This window comes from Cynocephalus volans, chromosome 6 (genome assembly GCF_027409185.1).
Source record: "Cynocephalus volans isolate mCynVol1 chromosome 6, mCynVol1.pri, whole genome shotgun sequence".
NCBI classification, from domain to species: Eukaryota; Metazoa; Chordata; class Mammalia; order Dermoptera; family Cynocephalidae; genus Cynocephalus; species Cynocephalus volans.
The window spans coordinates 38,857,883-38,879,117 of NC_084465.1; the positions used below are offsets into that span (position 1 = coordinate 38,857,883).

General features: G+C 37.1%; 1 protein-coding gene across 6 annotated transcripts in view; it reads right to left on the bottom strand.

Moving 5' to 3' along the window:
* MET (MET proto-oncogene, receptor tyrosine kinase) overlaps window positions 1–21,235 on the bottom strand; it is a 111,435-nt gene that overhangs the window by 74,820 nt on the left and 15,380 nt on the right. For 3 of the 6 annotated variants that reach the window (XM_063100751.1, XM_063100746.1, XM_063100752.1), the window contains exons 2-3: window positions 11,799–11,847; window positions 6,962–8,178 (exon numbers count right to left, since the gene is read on the bottom strand). In XM_063100751.1, coding sequence (XP_062956821.1) covers window positions 6,962–8,178; window positions 11,799–11,841 — 1,260 coding nt within the window. In that variant the 5' untranslated portion in view covers window positions 11,842–11,847. Of the gene's footprint in view, window positions 1–6,961; window positions 8,179–11,798; window positions 11,848–19,649; window positions 19,772–20,601; window positions 20,670–21,235 lie in introns of all 6 variants that reach the window. The other 3 variants (XM_063100747.1, XM_063100748.1, XM_063100750.1) reach the window with 3 other exon arrangements.

Here is a 21,235-nt window from a genome sequence, read left to right on the forward strand (position 1 = left end):
CTGTTCCAATGTTAGCCTAGGTCTGGGGCAAAGTGCAGTAAATTGCTTCCCCAAGGCAGAACAAGACTTTTAGAATAGGAAGTCAACACTGCTCAGCAAGTAATTCACATGCAAATGAATCTGCCTGGAACATTTTAGTTAGAGAAAATATATAATTAGCGGAATGGAATGTATCCAGGATCCTAGAATCACTTACCACAGTCACTATTAAAAAAAAAAAAAAATCAAGGGAGTTTTAATGACTTAAGTATAGCTGAGCCCTTGGTTTCATTTCTCTGATAAACCAGCACTTCACAATCCTCCCTGGACACTGGAGATGTGACTTAGGGTACATATCTGGGCACTGAGTCATTCTGGACTTTGTGTGCCCACTGAATCAGTATCTGTGCCAATCCATGAACAAGCAACAGCAGAAACTCCTGGTGGGTCTTCTATCCAAATTCTGACAGATCCTCATTTTTCTCATTTGAGTGAGGAGATAAGATGGGCGGGGTGGCCACTGATAAGCTACAAGTCTGAAATAAGGGTTGTAACACCCCAAATTTGAAATAATATTCTGAGGAAAAAACATCCATTATTACTCAGGGAGGTTAATATCCTTATCAAAATGCAGAATCCCACATGCTTCCAGAAATCCCTAATCATGTAGTACGGCAATGAAAACATCACGTATAAGAGCTGTAGCCTCAAAGTTTTATTAACATTTGGGCTTTGCAAAAACTTTAAGATGTATTTCTTCTTGCATGATCTCCTGATTTTTTGTGACATTAGTATTACAAAATGAATCTCCATGTAGAAGTCAACTACTTAAATAAAGTACAGGTCATACCACCTGCTTTAAAAGACAGTAAAAAGAATGAAGAATTAATTCAAAATGTAAGTGACAGTTAACTCCTAATTACCCACACAAGTGGGAGATACTATTAATCACACCATGAATAAAAAAAATCCACAGTTAAAGCCTACCTATGTTTTTGGTAACAATTTCAGTGGTGTTCTCTTGCTGTTAGCTTATAAAAACATCATGCCTTTGCTTTTTCATCTTTCCTTGGGTGGACCTGGGCATGAGCCACAGAACAGTTTAAAGAGGAGTTAGCAGGAGGAAGGGAAAGAGGCAAAAGGTTTTAATAGCTCACTCTATAATATGTTTCTTAACACCCCCAGGGTGTGCCCAGTGATCTCAGAGAGTGTGACAAAATTTTGGAAAGAAACTCATTTTAAATTTCTTTTAATAAAATAATGCAACATGCCACTTTTCATGGGATGGGTAGAATGGGATATTCAAGTAAGTTAGGAAGCAGGGACTCCCTGAACCTGGGATAGAATAGAGTTAACAGAAGGAAAAGGAATCAGGTGTAAAATTAATGAATTTTTACTTAGTTTTTTTCTTCTTCTTTTGTAAGTATATGGAATCCTTATACCTCATGGATTTTTTTCCTTGCAAGATTTTGCTGTGGTAGCTATTACATTTGGCATATGGCCAAGATATTTAGTGTTTAGGTTTGGAGGACTGTCTAATATCAAGAATAAAGAATCCTCAATAACATTTTTCATATAGGATAACATTCTCTTATTTATGAGCACAGGAAGTAAAAAACTGTAATCTGACTTCACATTTTTCATCCCTAATACAAAATATATTCTCTTGAGAGTGCTAGATTGTTTAAATAAGGCATGCCAAACCAGTATAATTACATAGATGTTATTGTAACACCAACTCCACATTCATGGTTCAAATGGTGTGGGAGATTATAGATATATGGCCTATAAAGAGTTATATATCTTTGTTTATTTTATTAAATACTGCAAGACATGCCCTGAGGATGACAGATCAATAATGGTCCTTGTGGTTTCCTGATGGAAGGCTGCAATTATTTTCTTCCATTACAACTTAAACGTAATTCAATTTTACTCATCTGTCATCTTTACAATAGCAATAAAGAAACATCACCGTGTGTTTATTTTTCTGCCTGCACCTATTATTCCTTATTTGCATCTTGTTTTGATTTTTGTTCTCATTCAAAATTGTTGTAATCACTTTGCTTTTTTTCCTTTGATGGCTCTGAGTGGTGACCCTTTAACTTTGGCACTCTTTGAAACGGACATGGAAAATTACTACCTTAAGTTTCCTTTATTTTGGGAAGCTGTTGGCTACTCTTTGAATTTGACTCTAAATTATATTTAAAAACGAGGAAGCTTGATACAAACAACCTCCGAGATTGACTTTTTCTAAAACTGCATTATCTGCAAATTCTTTAGTGCAAAGTATGACTGAAAGTACATAAGTACAGTATCTTAGAGTGCCATGGGGAATTAGAATTGAAAGTCAAAGAAAAAAGCACAACTTATGCCTTTTCTATAGTACAATTTTGATTGAATTGTCTTTCTCCCCACCCTCTTCCCCCTCAAAACACCACCACTCCTCACCTCTTGTTTTTATTTTTTTAAGCTATTAAATCTCAAGAGGGACTACACAAATTAAGCATGATGAAGGTGGGTCACTTTTAATGGGTAGGAAGGGAAGTGAAAGACCAGAATGTGCCTCTTCTAGAAAACAATGCCATCACCCAAATTAGGCTTTCTTTACACAAGTGGTCCTTATAACAATAGCTGCTATTTCTTATGTGCCAAAGACTAAGTTAGGACATTTTACAGACATTACTGCACTTGTCCACACAATAGTCCTGCATGGAGGAAGATGGATTCAGAGTTTAAAGAATGCTCTCATGGCCATCTGTGTGGAAAATGGTGGGGTTCAGATTTGAACCTGGATCTCTGACTTTGGTCTCTTTCCATTAGGCCATGCTATATCCCAAAGAGCTAAATTTATGGTCATCTTATTGTGCCAGGTACTTTATATACATTATCCCAGATTTTCACAAAACCCTGGAAGTAGGTATTGTATCTGCATGTTACAAATGAGGCCTAGGATCCAGAAAGTTAGTAATGTGGCGGAAGTCACACAGCCGGCATGTAGTCAACCAGGACTTCCACCCAGGTGTCTCTGGCACCAAATATCATGATTTGCCCCCTCAGTTAATCCATCATTGGTCATTAAGATGACCATGATGTTGGTGACAATATTTGCTACAAGTCTACTTTTATTCTTTCAAATACTTAAATATGGAGCAAAACTTTGATAAGTGGACTGTCAGAAAAAGAGTGTAATGTGGTAATTGTATTTTCTGGGTAGGTGAAAACTATTTCAAGAGCTCTTTTTTACATTTCAACTTTGATTACAAAATTTTCCAGAATGTACTATCCCACTTCTCTTAGTAAATGTACTGTAATTTAAGGAACAGGATCTTTTCTGATTTGGGGAGTTAAAAAAGATTCCCTTATTCAGAACTGATTCTCATTTGTAGGAGATTGGGCCAATAGGTACTGATTCTAGTTTTTTCCTGGAATTGTCATTTTAATCCCTCATATAAGACTGCTGGAGATTCCAGTTGATTTTAAGCAAATTAACTGAAGTTTTTAACTGTTTATCCCCAAATAGAAGGTGAGGGTTTTTTTTTCTCCCCAAATTTGTCTTTACAAAGTCTCCATGTTATGGGGCATTTTCTCAATTACTGTATTGGAATAATAATGTGCTGTTTAGGGAATATGCATTAGCCTACAACAACTTCAATCAATATTAATTTAGGATGCATATAGAGGATGACAGATAAGTGGGTTAAAAAGGTGGTAAAGATACTTAAAGGCAGATTTAGTAATTATTTGTGGGTGTTTAATCTCATAGTTGTCAGTGTTAGAAGTAAACAAACTTCAAGAGTCACTTTCAAAAGCAGCATAAAAAATAGCTATACTATGAAGTCCAAGAATATATTCTTATTGAATAACTGATAAGAATCAACAATACTAGTGTTCCATGAATGGGTACCTGTGGAATAAGTTTCCAGAAACAGCATCATATGTGGAGACAAAGGGGTTTTTTTTTTTTTTTTTTAAGAAAACATGTTTATTTATTTATTTATTATTTTTTGTTGTTGTTGTCTTTTTTCGTGACCGGCACTCAGCCAGTGAGTGCACCGGCCATTCCTATATAGGATCCGAACCTGGGGCGAGAGCGTCTCCGCGCTCCCAGTGCCGCACTCTCCCGAGTGCGCCACGGGCTCGGCCCGAGACAAAAGGTTTTGAAGCACATATTGCTTACAGGTGAAGATAATGTACTGTAGGAATTATCAGATAACTCAAAAGAGGGCTTTCCTGACATCATCAGTATAAGAAGATGCATGTGAAGACTTTTCACATTCATGAAATGTGAGAATGGGAAAGCAACATAATATGTGATCATAAATAAGCAAGTCAAGTCTGATACACCTGCTAGACCCCTTGAACGTAAAAGGCCCTTTCATGGCACTTTCATTATTTGATCCTGTGATAGAATCACTTTTTTGCACATGGCAGGGAGCTCAAGGAGGGAGAGAATGCTCCTCTTGTGGCTGTGTCCACACATTGAGGACTGGCCAGAAGCATAAGTGGAAAGCTACTGCTGTAGCTTTCTTAACCTTGCCCACAGAGCACACAAGAGTCACTCCATAAATATAATAAAGATATTGATAACAAAACTACAGTATGTGTGCCTATCCACCAAACTTTATGCCAAAATAAAAACTCAGTTCCAAGAAATTATTCAAAGGGTTACCTAATACCTTGCCAAGTAAATTTGCCAAGACAAAATGGAGTCATCTTAATTGCTTAGAGTCTTTCTAAATAGGTTTGATCTTGTAAAACATTTTGTTTTTCTGTGATGAATGGCTTTAGGTGCTTTCATTTTAAGATAAGGCTGGGACATGATTATATGCTGATTATTGGAATGATCTGAGGTCTTTCTGTGAACCCGGCATATGAGGACAGAGAATGTGTGCAGTCTCAGTCTCAGAAGAATTTTGATCTTTAGTAACCAGAAAAGATAAACAGGCAAATAGAGGAGGTTTGAAGGTATTCGTTTCTATGGAATTCGGTCAGTGCAAAAGCTGGCTTCCCTTGTAAGAAGACTATGTTGGCAAGTTCCATCTTGTTTCCCACAAGAATTTTTGTGATGGGAGTGATAATGGTTTCAGGTGTGGCTAGTGCATTTTGGGCATTTTTCTTGGACGATAAAACTGACCTGAATTTCGTTAGATAATCCTACCTCTTTGTTCCCCTTGAAACACTAAAAAAGTCAAAGGGGTAGGATAAAGCTCAGAAATGTTAGAATTTCTAGAATTGATAAGTACTTTTAAATCTGGGTTCTGAAATGAACAAAATAAGAAGTGAGATATCAATGTAAAGTCTCTTTCTAATTTTTAACAGAATATGATTTAAATAGCAAAGTCATGTGCTCCAGAAGCCTTGGAGGAATTCCTAATAGACTGTTTTTAAACTTGCGTTTCTGAAGCAACTTATTGATGCAAAAAAAAAAATTTTTTTTCTGTAATGCTGTTAATATTACACTTTTATTTCCTAATTCTAGGTTTCTGAATGTTCTTTTGTTTCCTTTCATTCTTTTGTAATTCCTAATGAAGAAAAGGGGCAGCCTCATGAGGAATTTCATTGCTTCTTACAAAGTTTACAACATATATTAAAGGTATGCAGAGGGAAATAAGTCTTAGTTGAAATATATATAAATGTATATATGTATGTTATGTATATTCATAGACTTTGGAGGGCAGAGGAGGGAAGTTTTCTCTTTAGGTCACCAAAAGATGAATCGACTTTCTTAGAAGTATTTTCCTAGCTTCATAAAAAAGTTAACTGGAGTTTCCATCTAGGGGAGGATCCCAGATATTTCAGCAAAAGTCAATCAAATGTCTCTGAATTCATATGCCCTTGGTACCTTCAGTAAATTATATCCAGGACATATTTAATGTTTTTCCTGATTGCAATTACAACCTTTATTTTTTAGACTGAAAACTGCTAGAGCGAGACATATCTTTCCAAAGTCAAACTATCTTTAGAAAAAGCTATATTATTTGTTCATTCAATTATGATTACCAGTGGTCATTGTGTTAGGAGGCATAGCCAGGTCCATATGTCCAAATATGGGTCCAATACAAGAAAGCCCAAGGCCACAATGAACTCCTTTTGATGCTCTTCCTCTGACCCCAGGTGGTCAAGTGACTAGGAGGATAAATCTTCTGGGTGTAACTGGTAGCTTTCGCTACATTGAAATCAAAGCACCAAGAATTTCCCTAACACCTCCTATGAAAATTCCACTTCATATAAATACAAACAATCACTATAAAAATATTTATGATTATAAATACCAAACATCAACCAGGAAAAGTACCAAACTAGAACTAAGTAGACACAGGTATATTCAAGAACAAAATCCATGATTAAAGTCTAGATCCAAAGGATGGATTTTGGGGGAAACATTTCCTTTCTACATTTTCAGGTTATTTAGATAAGTATATTAACTCATTTAAAAATGTTTTATTTGTCAACATTTCAGAAGAGTTTTTTTTAAGTTAAGTCTCATTAAGTAACACCAAGAATATAGATTAATCATTTGTATATCAGTGAGAGAATGGGATCTCATAAGAAAAAATCCTTCAAAATCCACAAATTTGAAAAATCCCTTAAAACCTGTAAACTTGAGTATCTTCTAAATGCTGCAAAGCCTACACAGAAATCTCAATAATTGTGTTTTTCAGGAATTGCTGTTGTGTTAAAATGTGTGTAACATTTAATACTAATGTTTATATGAGAAATAACTAATAATGTGAAGTGTTGCAAACGTACAAATCCAAACTGTAAAAATATTTTTTCTTTCAGTTATCATATTAACTTTTTAAGATATGATTTTAATTGTAAATGAAGATTCAACTTCTAAATCTTCTTGGAAAGAATCTGCAAATATTTTGGATAAAGATCATTTACCGAGCACAAAAAAACCCTTGATATTCTTTTCTAGACTGATACCTATTCTGATTTATCCCTCATAATTTGTAAATGGGGAACCTATGTGACTTACCCTGTTAAAACAGTGCTCATGATTGGGTCCATAAAAATGCTGGAGACATCTCACTTTGTTTTTGTTGACGATCTTGTTGAAGAATTCATTGACATATTTGATAGGGAATGCACAGACAGCAGATCGATTCATTGGTTCAGCAGAATCTGGCTTGCTTTGTGCGAACACCCCGTAGAGAATGTCATCATTCAGGCTGGCTCCTATTTGCTTAGCAAGATGGGCCCCAGGCTTACTGACATATGCAGCCTGGAGGATATTAAACACTTCTTCCCGTGTGGATCTCTTTCTTCTCTTTTCTGTGAGAATACATTCCAGAGGCATTTCCATGTATGAATGCAATCCAGAGTCTACGGAACAGAACCTGATTATTCTGGTATGAAAAGTCTGAGCATCTAGAGTTTCCCTTTGGACCGTCAAAAAGTAAATAAAATGGTTGCTTTCAAAGGCATGGATATACTTAATAGGGTAAGAATCTCGGAATTCAGGTAAAACATCAATATAGGACTGGTCTGTCAAAAACTTAAAACCATCTTGTGTTTCCTTTAATCTTCTCACTGATATCGAATGCAATGAGTGACCTGGAAGGTAAGACGAATTTATGGTATTGCCCACAAAGAAGTTGATGAACCTGTCCTTTTCAGACAGGAGGACTTTGGATCCCAGGGCACTCACCACACAGTCAGGACACTGGCTGGACTCTTCATCCGCCTGTGGGGAGAACATGCAGTGAACCTCCGACTGGATGTCAGCAGTGTTATCGGGTGGAAGGACATGTCGCTGGCAGGTCCCTCTGTTGACACTGCCACAGCTAATGAGTTGGTCATCATAGTATGTGTCAACAAGCAGAGCCATGTTGATGTTATCTTTCCAAACGCCACCTGATAAATTGGCTTTGCTGCTGCAGTCCTGACATGGGAAACAATCTGGGTGTTCCAGTACAGGCCCAGTCTTGTACTCAGCAACCTTCTGAAGGTCTTTGTCATTTAAAACATAAATGTAGTTAATTGCCCCGAGGTAAATGTGATGCTCATGGAGAACGACATTCTGGATGGGTGTTTCTGCAGTGAAGTTGGGAAGAAGGTATTTCATGTTCACGTTCATCTCGGACTTCATTAGCGCCTCTTTACACTCCCCATTGCTTCTCTGCACCAAGGTAAACAGGAAGACAAGGATGCCAGGTGCAAGCACAGTGGGGGCCTTCATTGTGAGAGGTGTATCTGCCAAAACACGTTCAAGGTGAGAGCGGTTCAGTTGTCATTAGAAACAAAGAGGAAAAAACTGAAAGAACTAGACCAGTTAAACCATCAGACATAAAACTTCCCAACTGGAATTTCTACACGGAGCAAAACCAAAAACTCTAGCTAGCTTCACATAAAGATGCATTGTACAGTTGGACATGACTCCACATAGTTTAATTTTAGAACTCAAGCCATGAACGAGTAATTTTAGAGAACAATGTTCTGTATTAAGGTTGATACAGCAACTAAGTTAGACTCAGTCAGCAATAAAATAAGAAACACAGCAAATTTCTTTCTCAACCCCTTGCTGGTTGTTTAATGTGGTTTAATATCTGTGGTTAATGACTAGGTTGATATTTAAACTTTCTCAGTTAGTCAAGTAAGGGAACTGTGGTCCGGATTCATTTATTCTAGAAATCACAGCAGGCATTGTTTCCTTGGGAGCATGTAGAATTACTAGGCTAAATTTAGCTTCCTTTTGGAAGAAAACAATCATAAATTCTAGAAGCAATATGATCACATGCTGTTTATAGGACTTTGAGTGCAGAGGAAAGGTATGGTTATAATTTGGCTATAGTTAACCCATTGTTTTAGACATACTAATGCTTAATGTAAGATCACTGTAAACCTAAAAACAGCAGTCTGAAAACATATAAAACAAAATATAATCTTCAGAACCAAAGTCCTAGAACTACTTCTTGGGGTAAAACAACATATTGTTAATTACCAAGTCAAAAAGCTATTTAGTAAAAAGCACATTATTTTAACATTCTGTGGTATGCATGTGGACAGTATTTCTACTAGGAAACACGGGTAGATTTGTTATTCAGTTTTTAAAAGCTTACGGTGCACAAATTAAAAGCATTGTGAATTCTACTTATAATATACTTAGCCATAGGTATGGTAGTACACTGGAGAGGCCTCAGTGAATAGAAACTAAACAGCTATTACTTTTTTTTTAAAGAGCATAATACTGACAGGACAAAGTGAGCCTCTAAAAGTATACTAGGCATTATAGCTATGCCGAAGACTAACCCTGGGTTAATAAAACCACAGCAGAATTCACTAAGCAACTAGTATGTGGGAAATGGACATGGTCCCTGCCCTTCAGTGAATCTACAATGTAGTTGAGTGATAACACACATATGCTGGTAACTATAATATATGGCATTACAATACCTTGCATATAGCACAAACCAAAAGTTACAAGCATCAAGGGAGAGAGACAAGGTCTATGCTTAGGATTAGTATGATTATGAGAAATAGAAACAAGTTCATTACATTTTGAGGTCCGGGAGAGCAAGGATAATGTGTTTGACTTATCACTATATCGCACATACATAGTACAGAGCCTGGAACACGGTAGATGTTAAACAAATATATATTGAATAAATTAGTGAATAAAAATTAAACAAGAAGTTCAAAGTCACGTAATAGGTTGTAGAGTAGTCAGAACATGAATCTAATTCTTTTTTTTTTTTTCTTTTTGGCAGCTAGCTGGTACCAATCAACTCTTTTCGACTTCAAATCAAAGATCATTTACTCTATTAAATCTCTAAGAATTGGAGGCTTTATTAAGAGGTAAAAGAAACTCAGTGGCTTTGAGCTGTGGAGTCATATAACCAAGACTTTACTCTAGGAAGACTGAACTGGAGGCAAGGTGGCGCAGAGGGGAGAGAGAACTCGGCAGTGGGAAGACCAGTTGACCAGCTATTATTTTATCCATAATGAGGTAACAAGGGCCAGCACCAAGGTGATGGCCCCACGAATAGAAGAGGAGGGATGAATGAGAGACATATTTGAATAAGTAAGATTTGATACTTAAATGGCTGGAGTACAAAAAAAAGGCAAAGATGATTAGCAGTCATCTAGAAAAAGTAGAGCAAGTGACAAAGCTAGAGTTGACAGCAGTAGGAAGTTAGGGTGAAAACAGGGGAATATGATAAGTTGGTTTTGACATGTTGAATTTGATGTGCCAGTGGGAAATGAGTGAATGTTCTACTACAGGGATGACTAGCAGGTTTTACATTATTCACCAGGAAGCAGGTGCCTGGAATGAGTGCAGAATGAAAATTCCAAGCAGACAGAGCATTTCTGCCAAGGAATAGAGGTGGATAATGAGAAAGATTCGGAGGAGAAGCCTGCCCTTACTGGGATAGGGGCACAACTGGTCTTGGGTGAGACAGTGGCAAGTGGAAGCATGAGTGCCAGGTATTTGCCATTTGTGCAAGAGAAAGAAAGAAAGAAACAAACAACAATTCACAATTCGATTGGCAGAGTAATTGGGACTCTAGTTGGACTAGAAATAAACTTTGCATGTTATCTGCATAGAGGTGATGGTTAAAAGCAAGAATGGGTGTGTTCATGGAGGGACTAGGTGAAAGAAGAGCAGGCAAATGAACCAAATCCTGGGGAATACCCACATTGAAGAAACAGTGAAGGACGGAGGGAGATTAAGGTCAATGAGGCGTGAAGAGAGCCAACACTGCACTGTGTCACAGAAGCCATGCAAGGGTCTCAAGAAGGCCACAGTCCACACGGAAGTTCTTTGTGACCTTCAAGAGTGGTGTTGGACAGTAGATAGGGAAGAAATGTGTGGTGAAGAAGTAGAATGTTTGTCAAAGGAAAGACAAGCAAAAGGCAATAACAGGGTCAAGAAGAGTTTATTCTTAAATCGTGGGAAAGACATATGCTTCTTTGTAGGACCCCTCTTGCTTCTACTAGCATTTATTGCTTGTCTATGAAGACATGGTGCCCTCCCCTGGGAAGCTCACAGTCAATGGGTGGAGGCAATGGGTTAACAGTTACTGGAATGCAGAGGAAAGGAGACCAACCAGACTGAAATGATGCCACAGCTGAGTCTTAAAGGCGGATGAGGAATGAAATTCCTGGCAGGCACAGCAGTTTATGCAAAGGTATAGTGGCAATAGAAAGCATGTGGTATGGTCAGGAGAATGGCAAGTAGGTAAGCCTAGAAAGTAGAAAAACCAAACTGGCAAACGAGAGAGGTGAAATTATTGGAGCAAAATTCCAAAGGAGCAAAAAAAGGCATTCTCAGGGGCCCTGGAAGATAGAAGAGACTATTCTTTCTCAGACAGTAGGAGAGAATGAGAAGTTAAATGAAGATACAGGGTTACTGAAGGAGTTCAGGGCATATGACTTCAGTGTTTTAGAAATAAATTAGGAGTATGATCATCTGCTGAAAATGATGGACACAAGGAGGGAACAGGAACATCAGGATGGAAGAAGAGGCTCAGGATAGCTACAGCAGGGCATGCAAACTAAGGTCAGCAGCAAATGAGTGAAAGGATTGCTTAGCAACTCCAAGGGCTCCTTTAAGATAAGTTGCAATGTGCTGTGACTTCCACTTCACATTCATGAAAGATGGAAAAAACCCAGGGCAGAAGGTCAAGGACATGGTGATTTTCAGGGTCCTACTGAAGCCATCTGATTGGGAATACAGGCTTTGAAGGAATAAGCAAAGCTAGAAAATAGCAGAGGGACCAGAGGGCAAGACAAAGCTTCTGGAAGGTAAAGAACTGGAAGAGGTATAAATCAAATAAAAATAAAAATAACAATAACATGTACTGAGTGCTTACCATGTGCCAGGCATTCTGTTAAATCCTCTGATTTATTCTTCATAAACACCTGTGAAGAAGGAAGTATTGTTATCCTTCTCTTGAGCAAACATACCACAAGTCACACAGTTAGACTTGGGATTGAATAACATGTCTAGCTGACAGGAATCCACCCAGGCTCTTAAATGCTTCCCTATACTGAATCAGCTTCCCACACTATGAGGAAGCATGCACTGGAAGAGAATTTAGACAATCAGACCTTTCTCTCTCTAGCTGTGTGACTTTTGGCACTTCATTCACCTCTAAGTCCCAGGGTCCAATATTCTCACATGACTGGCTTTTAAGAATCAAAAAAGAGATCTCATCTCTGAAAGCACTTCGACTGTTACAGAGTGTATATAAATGTAGGGAGTTGGACTTGCTATGTTTATATATAATTCTCACTGTATGTACTAGACAATTGATATGTACTAGATAATTTTTGATGCTGGTGGGGGAAGTGACAAGGAATAGAAGAAATGAGGATTAGGGACAAGGTGTCCTATTAGAAGACAAACACAAACCATAAATACATATCTAAACCTTCTAGAGCATATTATGTGAAAAATTAAATGCACTTCTCAATATGGTATCAGTGTATCTTGCAAATTTGGGAACATTAGCCTAATAAATAACTTATTAGTGTATTTTCTTTAGAAAAAAATAATAAAGGAAGGAAATAAATGAACCATTACTGTCAAATAAAAAAAAATACAACCAATTTGCATCTTAGTTGATGTCCATTAACACATTGCAGAGGGTGAATGGCATTTGTTTTTTTTTTTCAGGCTTTTGGAAGAAGACTTCAAAATGATCTTGTTTTTGAAGAAGACTTCAAAATGTCTTCTATACCTTCTTTACATTCTCTGGTAGCAAAAGGTGATGCCATTTATTAAATTGAGAAATCAAAGAAAGGTTAAATTTATTTATTTTTATTAAAGAAAACAAATAGGACTAAAACCCACTGTCGTCAAGATTTTTAATCTCAGAATATGGGTTTCTGAGGAGATGTGGGCAACCTTCTCCACCTGACGGAAGGCAGGAGCACTCCTGAGAACCTTGGCAGGAGCTTTAGGCAGCCCCTCACCTGAATGAAGACAGGAGTACACCACAAACATGGCTTCCACATGGGTGGTCCACCACAGCCACTGCCATAGCACTGCTGCCGCAAGGGCAGCTTGCTGTCACAGTTTTTCAGGCTCTACATTTCCACTCAAGTGCATTGACACAAGGAGAGTCACCAGCAGAGCCTGGAAAAAGAGGGGGATGTCTCTCCTCAAAGCCCACTCCAAGTAATAGAAGAAGCAACTGCTCTCCCAGATGACCAGACATCAATGTAGAGATACTGGAAATATGAAAAAACAAGAAAATATGACACCACCTTAGGAACACAGTAATTCTCAAGTACCAGACCCCATAGAGGAAGAAACCCTCAAAATGAATGAAGAGGAATTCCAAGCAACAATCTTAAGGAAACTCAATGAGATACCAAAAGACTCTCAGACAACACAATGTAACAAGAAAAAATATCAAGGATATGAAGAAGGAAATTTACAAAGAGATTAATACCTAAAAAAGAATGTAGAAGAACTCCTGGAAATGAAGGAACTATTCAACAAAATAAAAAATGCAACTGAGAGCTTAAGCAGCTGGTTACAGCAAGCAGAAGAAAGAATTTCTGATCTAAAAGACAGTCTTTTCAATATAACCTAGGCAGACAGAAGGAAAGGAAAAAAGAATTTAAAAAATTGAAGAAAATCTAAGAGAGCTAGCAGACAATCTTAAGCCCCCAAATATCTGAATCATGGATGTTCCAGAAGAGGAGAAAGGAAAAAGACATTGAAAACCTATTCAATGCAATAATAGCAAAAAACTTCCCAGGTATAGGGAGAGAGATAGACCTTCAGATCCAGGAGGCTCAAAGATTTCCAAACAGACTCAATCCAAAAAGATCCTCTCCAAGACACATTTAGTCAAACTGGAAAAGCTCAAAAACAAGGAAAGAATCCTAAAAGCAGCAAGAGAAAAACATTAAGTTACCTATATGGGTGTCCCCATCAGACTAACAGCAGACTTCTCAACAGAAACTCTACACACCAGAAAAAAATGAAATGATATATTTAAAATACTAAAAGGAAAAAAAGCCTTCTAGCCAGGAAAGATTTCAAATAAACAACCCAATGCTACACTTTAAAGAACTAGAAACACAAGAACAATCCAATCCCCAAATTAGCAGATAGAAAGAAATAATTAATATCATCAGAGCAGCACTAAATGAAATAGAGACCCAAAAAACAATACAAAAAAATCACTAAAACAAAAAGTTGGTTTTGTGAGAAGATAAGCAAAATAGCAAAACCATTAGCTAGGTTAACTAAAAAATGAAGAGAGAAGACCCAAATAATAAAAATCTGAAATGAAAGGGAAGACATTACAGAAATACAAAGAATCATTACAGACTATTATAAACAACTATACACCAACAAATTTGAAAACCTGGAGGAAATGGGTAAATTTCTGGACCCATACAAACTACCAAGACTGAAGCAAGAAGACATAGAAAACCTGAACAGACCAATAACAAACAATGAGACTGAAGCAGTAATCAGCAGTCTCCCAACAACAACAACAACAACAACAACAAAAAGCCCAGGACCAGATGGCTTTACTGCTGAATTCTACCAAATCTTTAAAGAGGAATTAATACCAAGTCTCTTTAAACTATTCCACAAAATTGAAACAGAGGCCATTATCCCAAACTCATTCTATGAGGCCAGCATCACCCTGGTACCAAAACCAGACAAATATACAACAACAAAAAGAAAGCTACAGGCCAATATCTCTGATTAACATAGATGCAAAAAATCCTCAACAAAACATTAGCAATTGGAATACAGCAGCACATCAAAACATTATACAGCATGATCAAGTGGGATTTATCCCAGGGATGCAAGGATGATTCAACATATGCAGGTCAATAAATGTGATACACCACATGGACAAAAAGCACATGATTATCTCAACAGACACAGAAAAAGCATTTGACAAAATTCAACATCCCTTCATGATAAAGATGCTTCGCAAATTAGTTATAAAAGGAAAGTATTTCAAAACAATAAAGTCATGTATGACAAACCCATCACCAATATCATCCTCAATGGACAGGAGCAAGACAAGGATGCCCACTTTCACCACTTCTGTTTAACATAGTATTGGAAGTACTAGCCAGAGCAATCAGGCAAGAGACAGAAATAAAGAGCATTCAGATTGGAAAAAGACAAAGTCAAACTGTCCCTGTTTGCAGATGACATGATCCTATATAAAGAAAAACCTAAAGACTACAAAAAAAAAAAAAAAAACTGATAAAAGAGCTGATAAACAATTTCAGTAAAGTTGCAAGATACAAAATCAACATGCAAAATCAGTAGCACTTTTAATACTCCAGTAACGAATTAGCAGCAAAAGAAATCAAGAAACCTGGCCCATTACAATAGTCACCAAAAAAGTAAAATACCCAGGAATAAAGTTGACCAAGGAGGTGAAAGATATCTACAATCAGAACTACAAATCACTGCTGGAAGAAATTAAATAGGACACAAAAAGATGGAAAGACATTCTATGCTCTTGGATTGGAAGAATTAACATTGTGAAAATGTCCATACTACCCAAAGTGATCTGCAGATTTAATGTGATCCCCATCAAAATACCAATGACATTCTTCACAGAAATAGAACAATCCTAACATTCACATGGAGCAACAAAAGACCCCGAATAGCCAAAGCAATGCTGAGCCAAAAAAAAAAAAAAAAAAATAAGCCAGAGGCATAACACTACCTGACTTCAAATTATATTACAAAGCTATAGTAACCAAAACAGCATGGTACTGGCATAAAAACAGACACTTGGACCAACAGAACAGAATAGAGAATTTAGAAATCAACACACATACTTACAGCCAACTGATCTTTGACAAAGGCAACAAGAACATACATTGGACAAAGAACAGCGTCTTCAATAAATGGTGCTGGGAAAACTGGATATCCGTGTGTAGAAGAATGAAACTAGACCCACACCTCTCACCATATACCAGAATCAACTCAAAATCAATTAAAGACAAATATAAGACCTGAAACTATAAAACTCCTAAAAGAAAACATAGGGGAAATAATTTGGAAAGTAGGAAGGGGAAAAGACTTTATGAATATGACCCCCAAAGCACAGGCTTTGGAATTACATCAAACTGAAAAACTTCTGCACAGTGAAAGAAACAATTACCAGAGCAAAAAGACAACCTACAGAATGGGAGAAAATATTTGCAAACTATGCATCTGACAAAGGGTTGCTATCCAGAATATACAATTAACTCAAACAACTTAACAGTAAAAAAATAAGTAACCTGATTAAAAAATGAGCAAAGGAGCTGAATAGGCATTTCTCAAAGAAAGATATACAAATGGCCAACAGACACATGAAAAGATGCTCAACATCACTAAACATTAGGGAAATACAAATCAAAACCACACTGAGATGTCATCTCATGCCAGTTAGAATGGCTATTACCAAAAAGACAGAATAAAAAATGCTGATGAGAATGTGGAGAAAGGGGAACCCTTCTACACTTTTGATGGGACTGTAAATTAACACAGCCATTCTGGAAAACAGTATGGAAGTTCCTCAAACAAGTATAGATAGAACTGTCATAGGATCCAGTAATCCCATTGCTAGGTATATACCCAAAGGAATGAAAATCATCATGTCGAAGGGATGCCTGCACTCCCATGTTTATTGCAACTCTATTTATAATAGCTAGGAGTTGGAACCAACCTAAATGTCCACTGATGGATGACTGGGTAAAGAAAATGTGGTATATATACTCAATGGAATACTACTCTGTCATAAAAAGAATGAAATTCTGCCATTCACAGCAATATGGATAAACTTAGAGAAAAATATGTTAAGTGAAATAAGCCAAGAACAGAAAGAGAAATACTGCACGTCCTCACTTATGAGTGGGGGCTAAAAAAAGATAAAATAAAATAAAAAAATAAAAAAGTAAAGCAAGAAAGATATAACAATTACAATAATTAGTTGAACATTGAAAAGGAGAGAATGAAACTGAGGCCACCAGAGGCTGTCAGAAAGAAACTGGTAAAAGGCCACAAAAAACGTTTACATCGTGTAATGATCAATACAGTAATGATCCTGATTTGAGCATCCCATATTGTACACAAGCATTGATATTCAATATTGTACTCCTTAGATATATGTAATCAATATGCTTCAATTAAAAAAAAGATAGCTGTACAAAAAAAAAAGAATATAGATTTCTGTTTAAATCTCAGATAATGAGAAAACTTATTCACCTAAAACACCTTCCTCGATCATTCCAATCAATCAAGACCCTTTCTCTTTAAGAAAGGTGTGGGTTGGTCAGACTCGACCTTCTCCAAGAGACATTTGTGTCCTACCTAAGGAGTGGAGGGAGACCCTTTAGAAGTATTTGTTGCTGAGCTGTGCACTCTGATGACACCGCTGGTTAACTGAGTGACAGCTGAGTGGTCAAGTGCCCAGGCTCTGGAGCCAGATTGCAAGGTTTAAATCCATCCGTTCACTCTGTGACCTTAGGCAACTAACTCTGAGCCTCTCTCTTCTCACCTAAAATATGCGAGTGATTATAGTAACTCCTCACTTGTTGTGAGGGTTATTCTAATGATTCATTGAATACATGTATTCCACTAAAAACAATGCCTGGCACATAGTAGGTCAACAGATGTTCTCTATTGTTTGCTTATGCCCTCAGCAAAACACTTATGATCATCTACTGTGTGTCAGATACCTTGCAGAGTGCTGAAGACATAAAGATGAATAAGACACTTTCCAATTTTCAGTGAGATCTCAGACTAGTAGGGGAGATAAGTAAACATACTATGGTTTAAACTCAACGTGGGAAGGTCTATAGAGGCCCCTAAAGGGGAACTTGATCAGGATAGGGGAGTTAGGTGGATGCACCAATCAATCATAGTCATTTCCTCATAAAGCATTCACAATCCTGAGGCGAAGCACTGGGGAGAACCTATTTTTAGTTGTGGCAGTGCAGCTAGTTAGTTGTATGACCCAAAGCAAGTCACCCACACCTTTGGCCTCTATTGCTTTCTTATTTGTAAAATTATAGTGTTGAGCCGGTCATGTGCTGGAGCCCTCTCGTACTGGCTCAGGACAGCCTCCTGTGTGCATCTCTTCCCAAGTCCCATTTCAGTGACTTCATCTTGGTAGCCCGAAATCAGCATGGTGGAAGTATTTACACCATAGAAATAGGCAAACACTATAAATCAGGGCTTCTTTTTTTCTCCTGGAGGGATAGTTCCTGAATATTTACCAGCACATTCCTGGGTTGAAGTAACAATCTCCAAAGTATTTCCCAACTCTTTCAACTCAGACTGTTCTTCTGCAATTACGTTTTACTCCAGTGCTACTGACTTGTCATAAATTGCTTTCCTTTCCCCATCTATATAACCTGCCAGGTCTGGCTGTGTGAGCAATTTCAATATTTATATTGGTAGTGAGTCCAGAAATACTTTCACTTTTTATATATTTTTGTCTTGATACATTCATTTCTGTGATGTGCCTGGATCAGGCTTTCAAGATAGAATGTCTTTTTACTGTTTCTGTTTTCCTGAAATAGTGCTAGCCATTTAATCAACTTTCAGTTCCTTTCTAAAAGGAACACTTAAAGATGATTCAAACAGACTGACTAATTCGTTCTCTTAAAATGTTGTGCATATATCAGGTGAAACTGAATCACACATAAAACATTTATTTCTTTTCAGTTGATATTTAAGATAACCTCACTGGCAAAACATTTCCTGGGAGTGATCCTCTCAGTGGCACCTTGCCCATTAAATTACTGCTATTTAGGAGTATTTCCTTTAAAGAGGACTGCTCAGCCTGACCTTAAAACCAGCTAGTTGACTGCCACCTACATACCTCTAGTTTTCTCATTAAACTAGCTTCCATAGGTCTTTTCATTCCCTAGAAATCTAGCAATATATTTAATCCTCTAACTATTTATTGAGTAGCTACTTGTGCTTATCAACACTATCACTGTCTTCATCATTGCCAATCTCATCAACAAAAACATGTTGCAAAGCCTATGTATGCCATGTTCAAGTACTGATTCCCCCCAAAACCAACAACACAGCAGGTGTAATGGAATACATTTTTTAAGAGAAGACTTTTCTAAAGTTTGACATGGGTAACTTTTCTTTCTTTCAGAATTGATTTTCTTAGAAATCATAATAATTTATAACTATGTTGATAGCACTTTATAGTTAAAAAGACATGGTCAATTACATCCTCTCTTCTAATCACGATTATAAGGTAAGCATTATTCCCTTGTTTTCAGATGACAAAACTGAGGTTCAAAGAGGATACAAATATTACCTAAAATATACTAAAATATGCAAGTTAGTTCTGAGTGTATTTCTACTATTTAAATATATGATGCTTATTTTAACTGTTTTGAATTATTTGCATTTCCTAGAAAAGATTTTTATTCAAAAGTCACAGCATTTTAGTAAACACCTGTTTTTATCTGACCAGCACCACTGTCTCTTCTACTGGCAACTCTTGAAAACTCTCCATCCCCATCTACTGACACTCAACCACACATGGCCTGCCTCCCCCACCAAAGCACAGGGTGCATGTGCAAACTAGGCTGGCCTTTCCATGAACTGTATTCACTGGACACGGTGCTGGGTCAGGGGCTGAGCATGTGACCAAAGCAAGACCAATCAGAGTCTTTTTTGGAATTTAATATGCATGCTGGGAGAGTACCTTTCTCCTTCAGAGATCACGAGCACTAAAGATGATGTTAACGTGGAATGTCTGATGACCATCTTTGCCACTATGTGCAGAAAGCCCATCTGAGCATGCAGCTGACCCCAGAGGCACGAGAGCTGACACGGAGAGAGACAAGTTCCTAATGTTATTGTACGAGCATATTATTGTCTGTACCCAGCTATGTCTTAAGCTAATGGGAGCCAGTAAAATTTCTTCTTCTCTTCTTTCTTTTTCATCAACAATTTCATAATGATTCCTTTATTCATTGCTTCTGAAAAAATTCTGAGCAAACGATGTCCAGTAGAAAATACTACAAACCTGTGAGTTCAAACAAAACCAAGTGGGTAAAAGCAACTTTACATAAAATATTCAAGTAATTGGGACAAAGATGGTTTCTTTCTTAATTTGAATAATTGCATTTGAATATTTTACTTTTCATTTGGGAACATAATCTATTAGTTAAGATTTCCGAGGTGGTATACTACTTTTTTCCTGCTATGTAATTATAAAATATTCTACAATATTTACGTAACATCATTTCAAGATGGAATGTATCTAAGTGGAGTCAAGATATAAAAACTAGAAAATATTTCAATACTGCTTTTAAGTGTATAAAAGGGATTTATGATGATGGAAAATGGCCGAGGCCCCATATTAAGGAAATTGCAGCCATAAAAACAGTCATGGCTAAATCTCCAGGAAGACTTGCCAGAGTCAAACCTGAAGGAAAATTCTTAGCCCTCTCTACATTTATACTATTTCCATTAACTTTCAAAATAGGTCCATAAAAACAAAGTTAAAGAAAGAAGATTCCAATAGAAAATTCCCGATGACATTTAAAATACTGTATATATAAGCACTCCCTGCTTATGAAGAGTCATGTTACATTCTATCACAAAATATTAATCAAATATTTGTGGGAACCCATTGCATGCCATGCACTTACCTAGATACTGAGAATTTCTGCCCCCAAAGAGTGTATAGCCCATGGATTTGAAGACGGCAGGAAAAACTCTAAAATATAAACAGGTAACCTAAAATCAAAAGTGAATGAATTCACTGGGCTCTTGAGAAAGCAAATTTTAACATGCTTTATTGAATGTTTGATTTTTATGCCTGAGAATTTAACACTTAATGTTATGATCATTAGAAGAGACTGACACACTGTGTCAAAAATCCCTTCTCATGTACCCAGACACTATCTTGACAGTGATTTCTAACAGTAGGTCGAAAGGACAGAAGGAATCTTCAGGACTTTTCAGCCCATTCAAGTGCTCTGTTGTCCAACTACATTTAAATGATCCCAAACACCTGTGAGACAATCTTATTTTTAATATTTGCAGACTAGTTTGCTTGACAACACGTTTGATAACATTTTTCCCAAGAGCTCACAAAATCTTCTGGAGAAGATGGGGTGTAGTGGAGAGAATGTGGGCTTTGGTGTTGGACTGACTGACATGTGACGTGAATCTGGGCTTTACCATTTACATGCCTTCTGATTCTGAGTGTCAGTTTCTTTTACCCAAAACATAAATGGTGCACATCTTGTGGCTGGCTAGGATGGTTAGAGATAAATTATG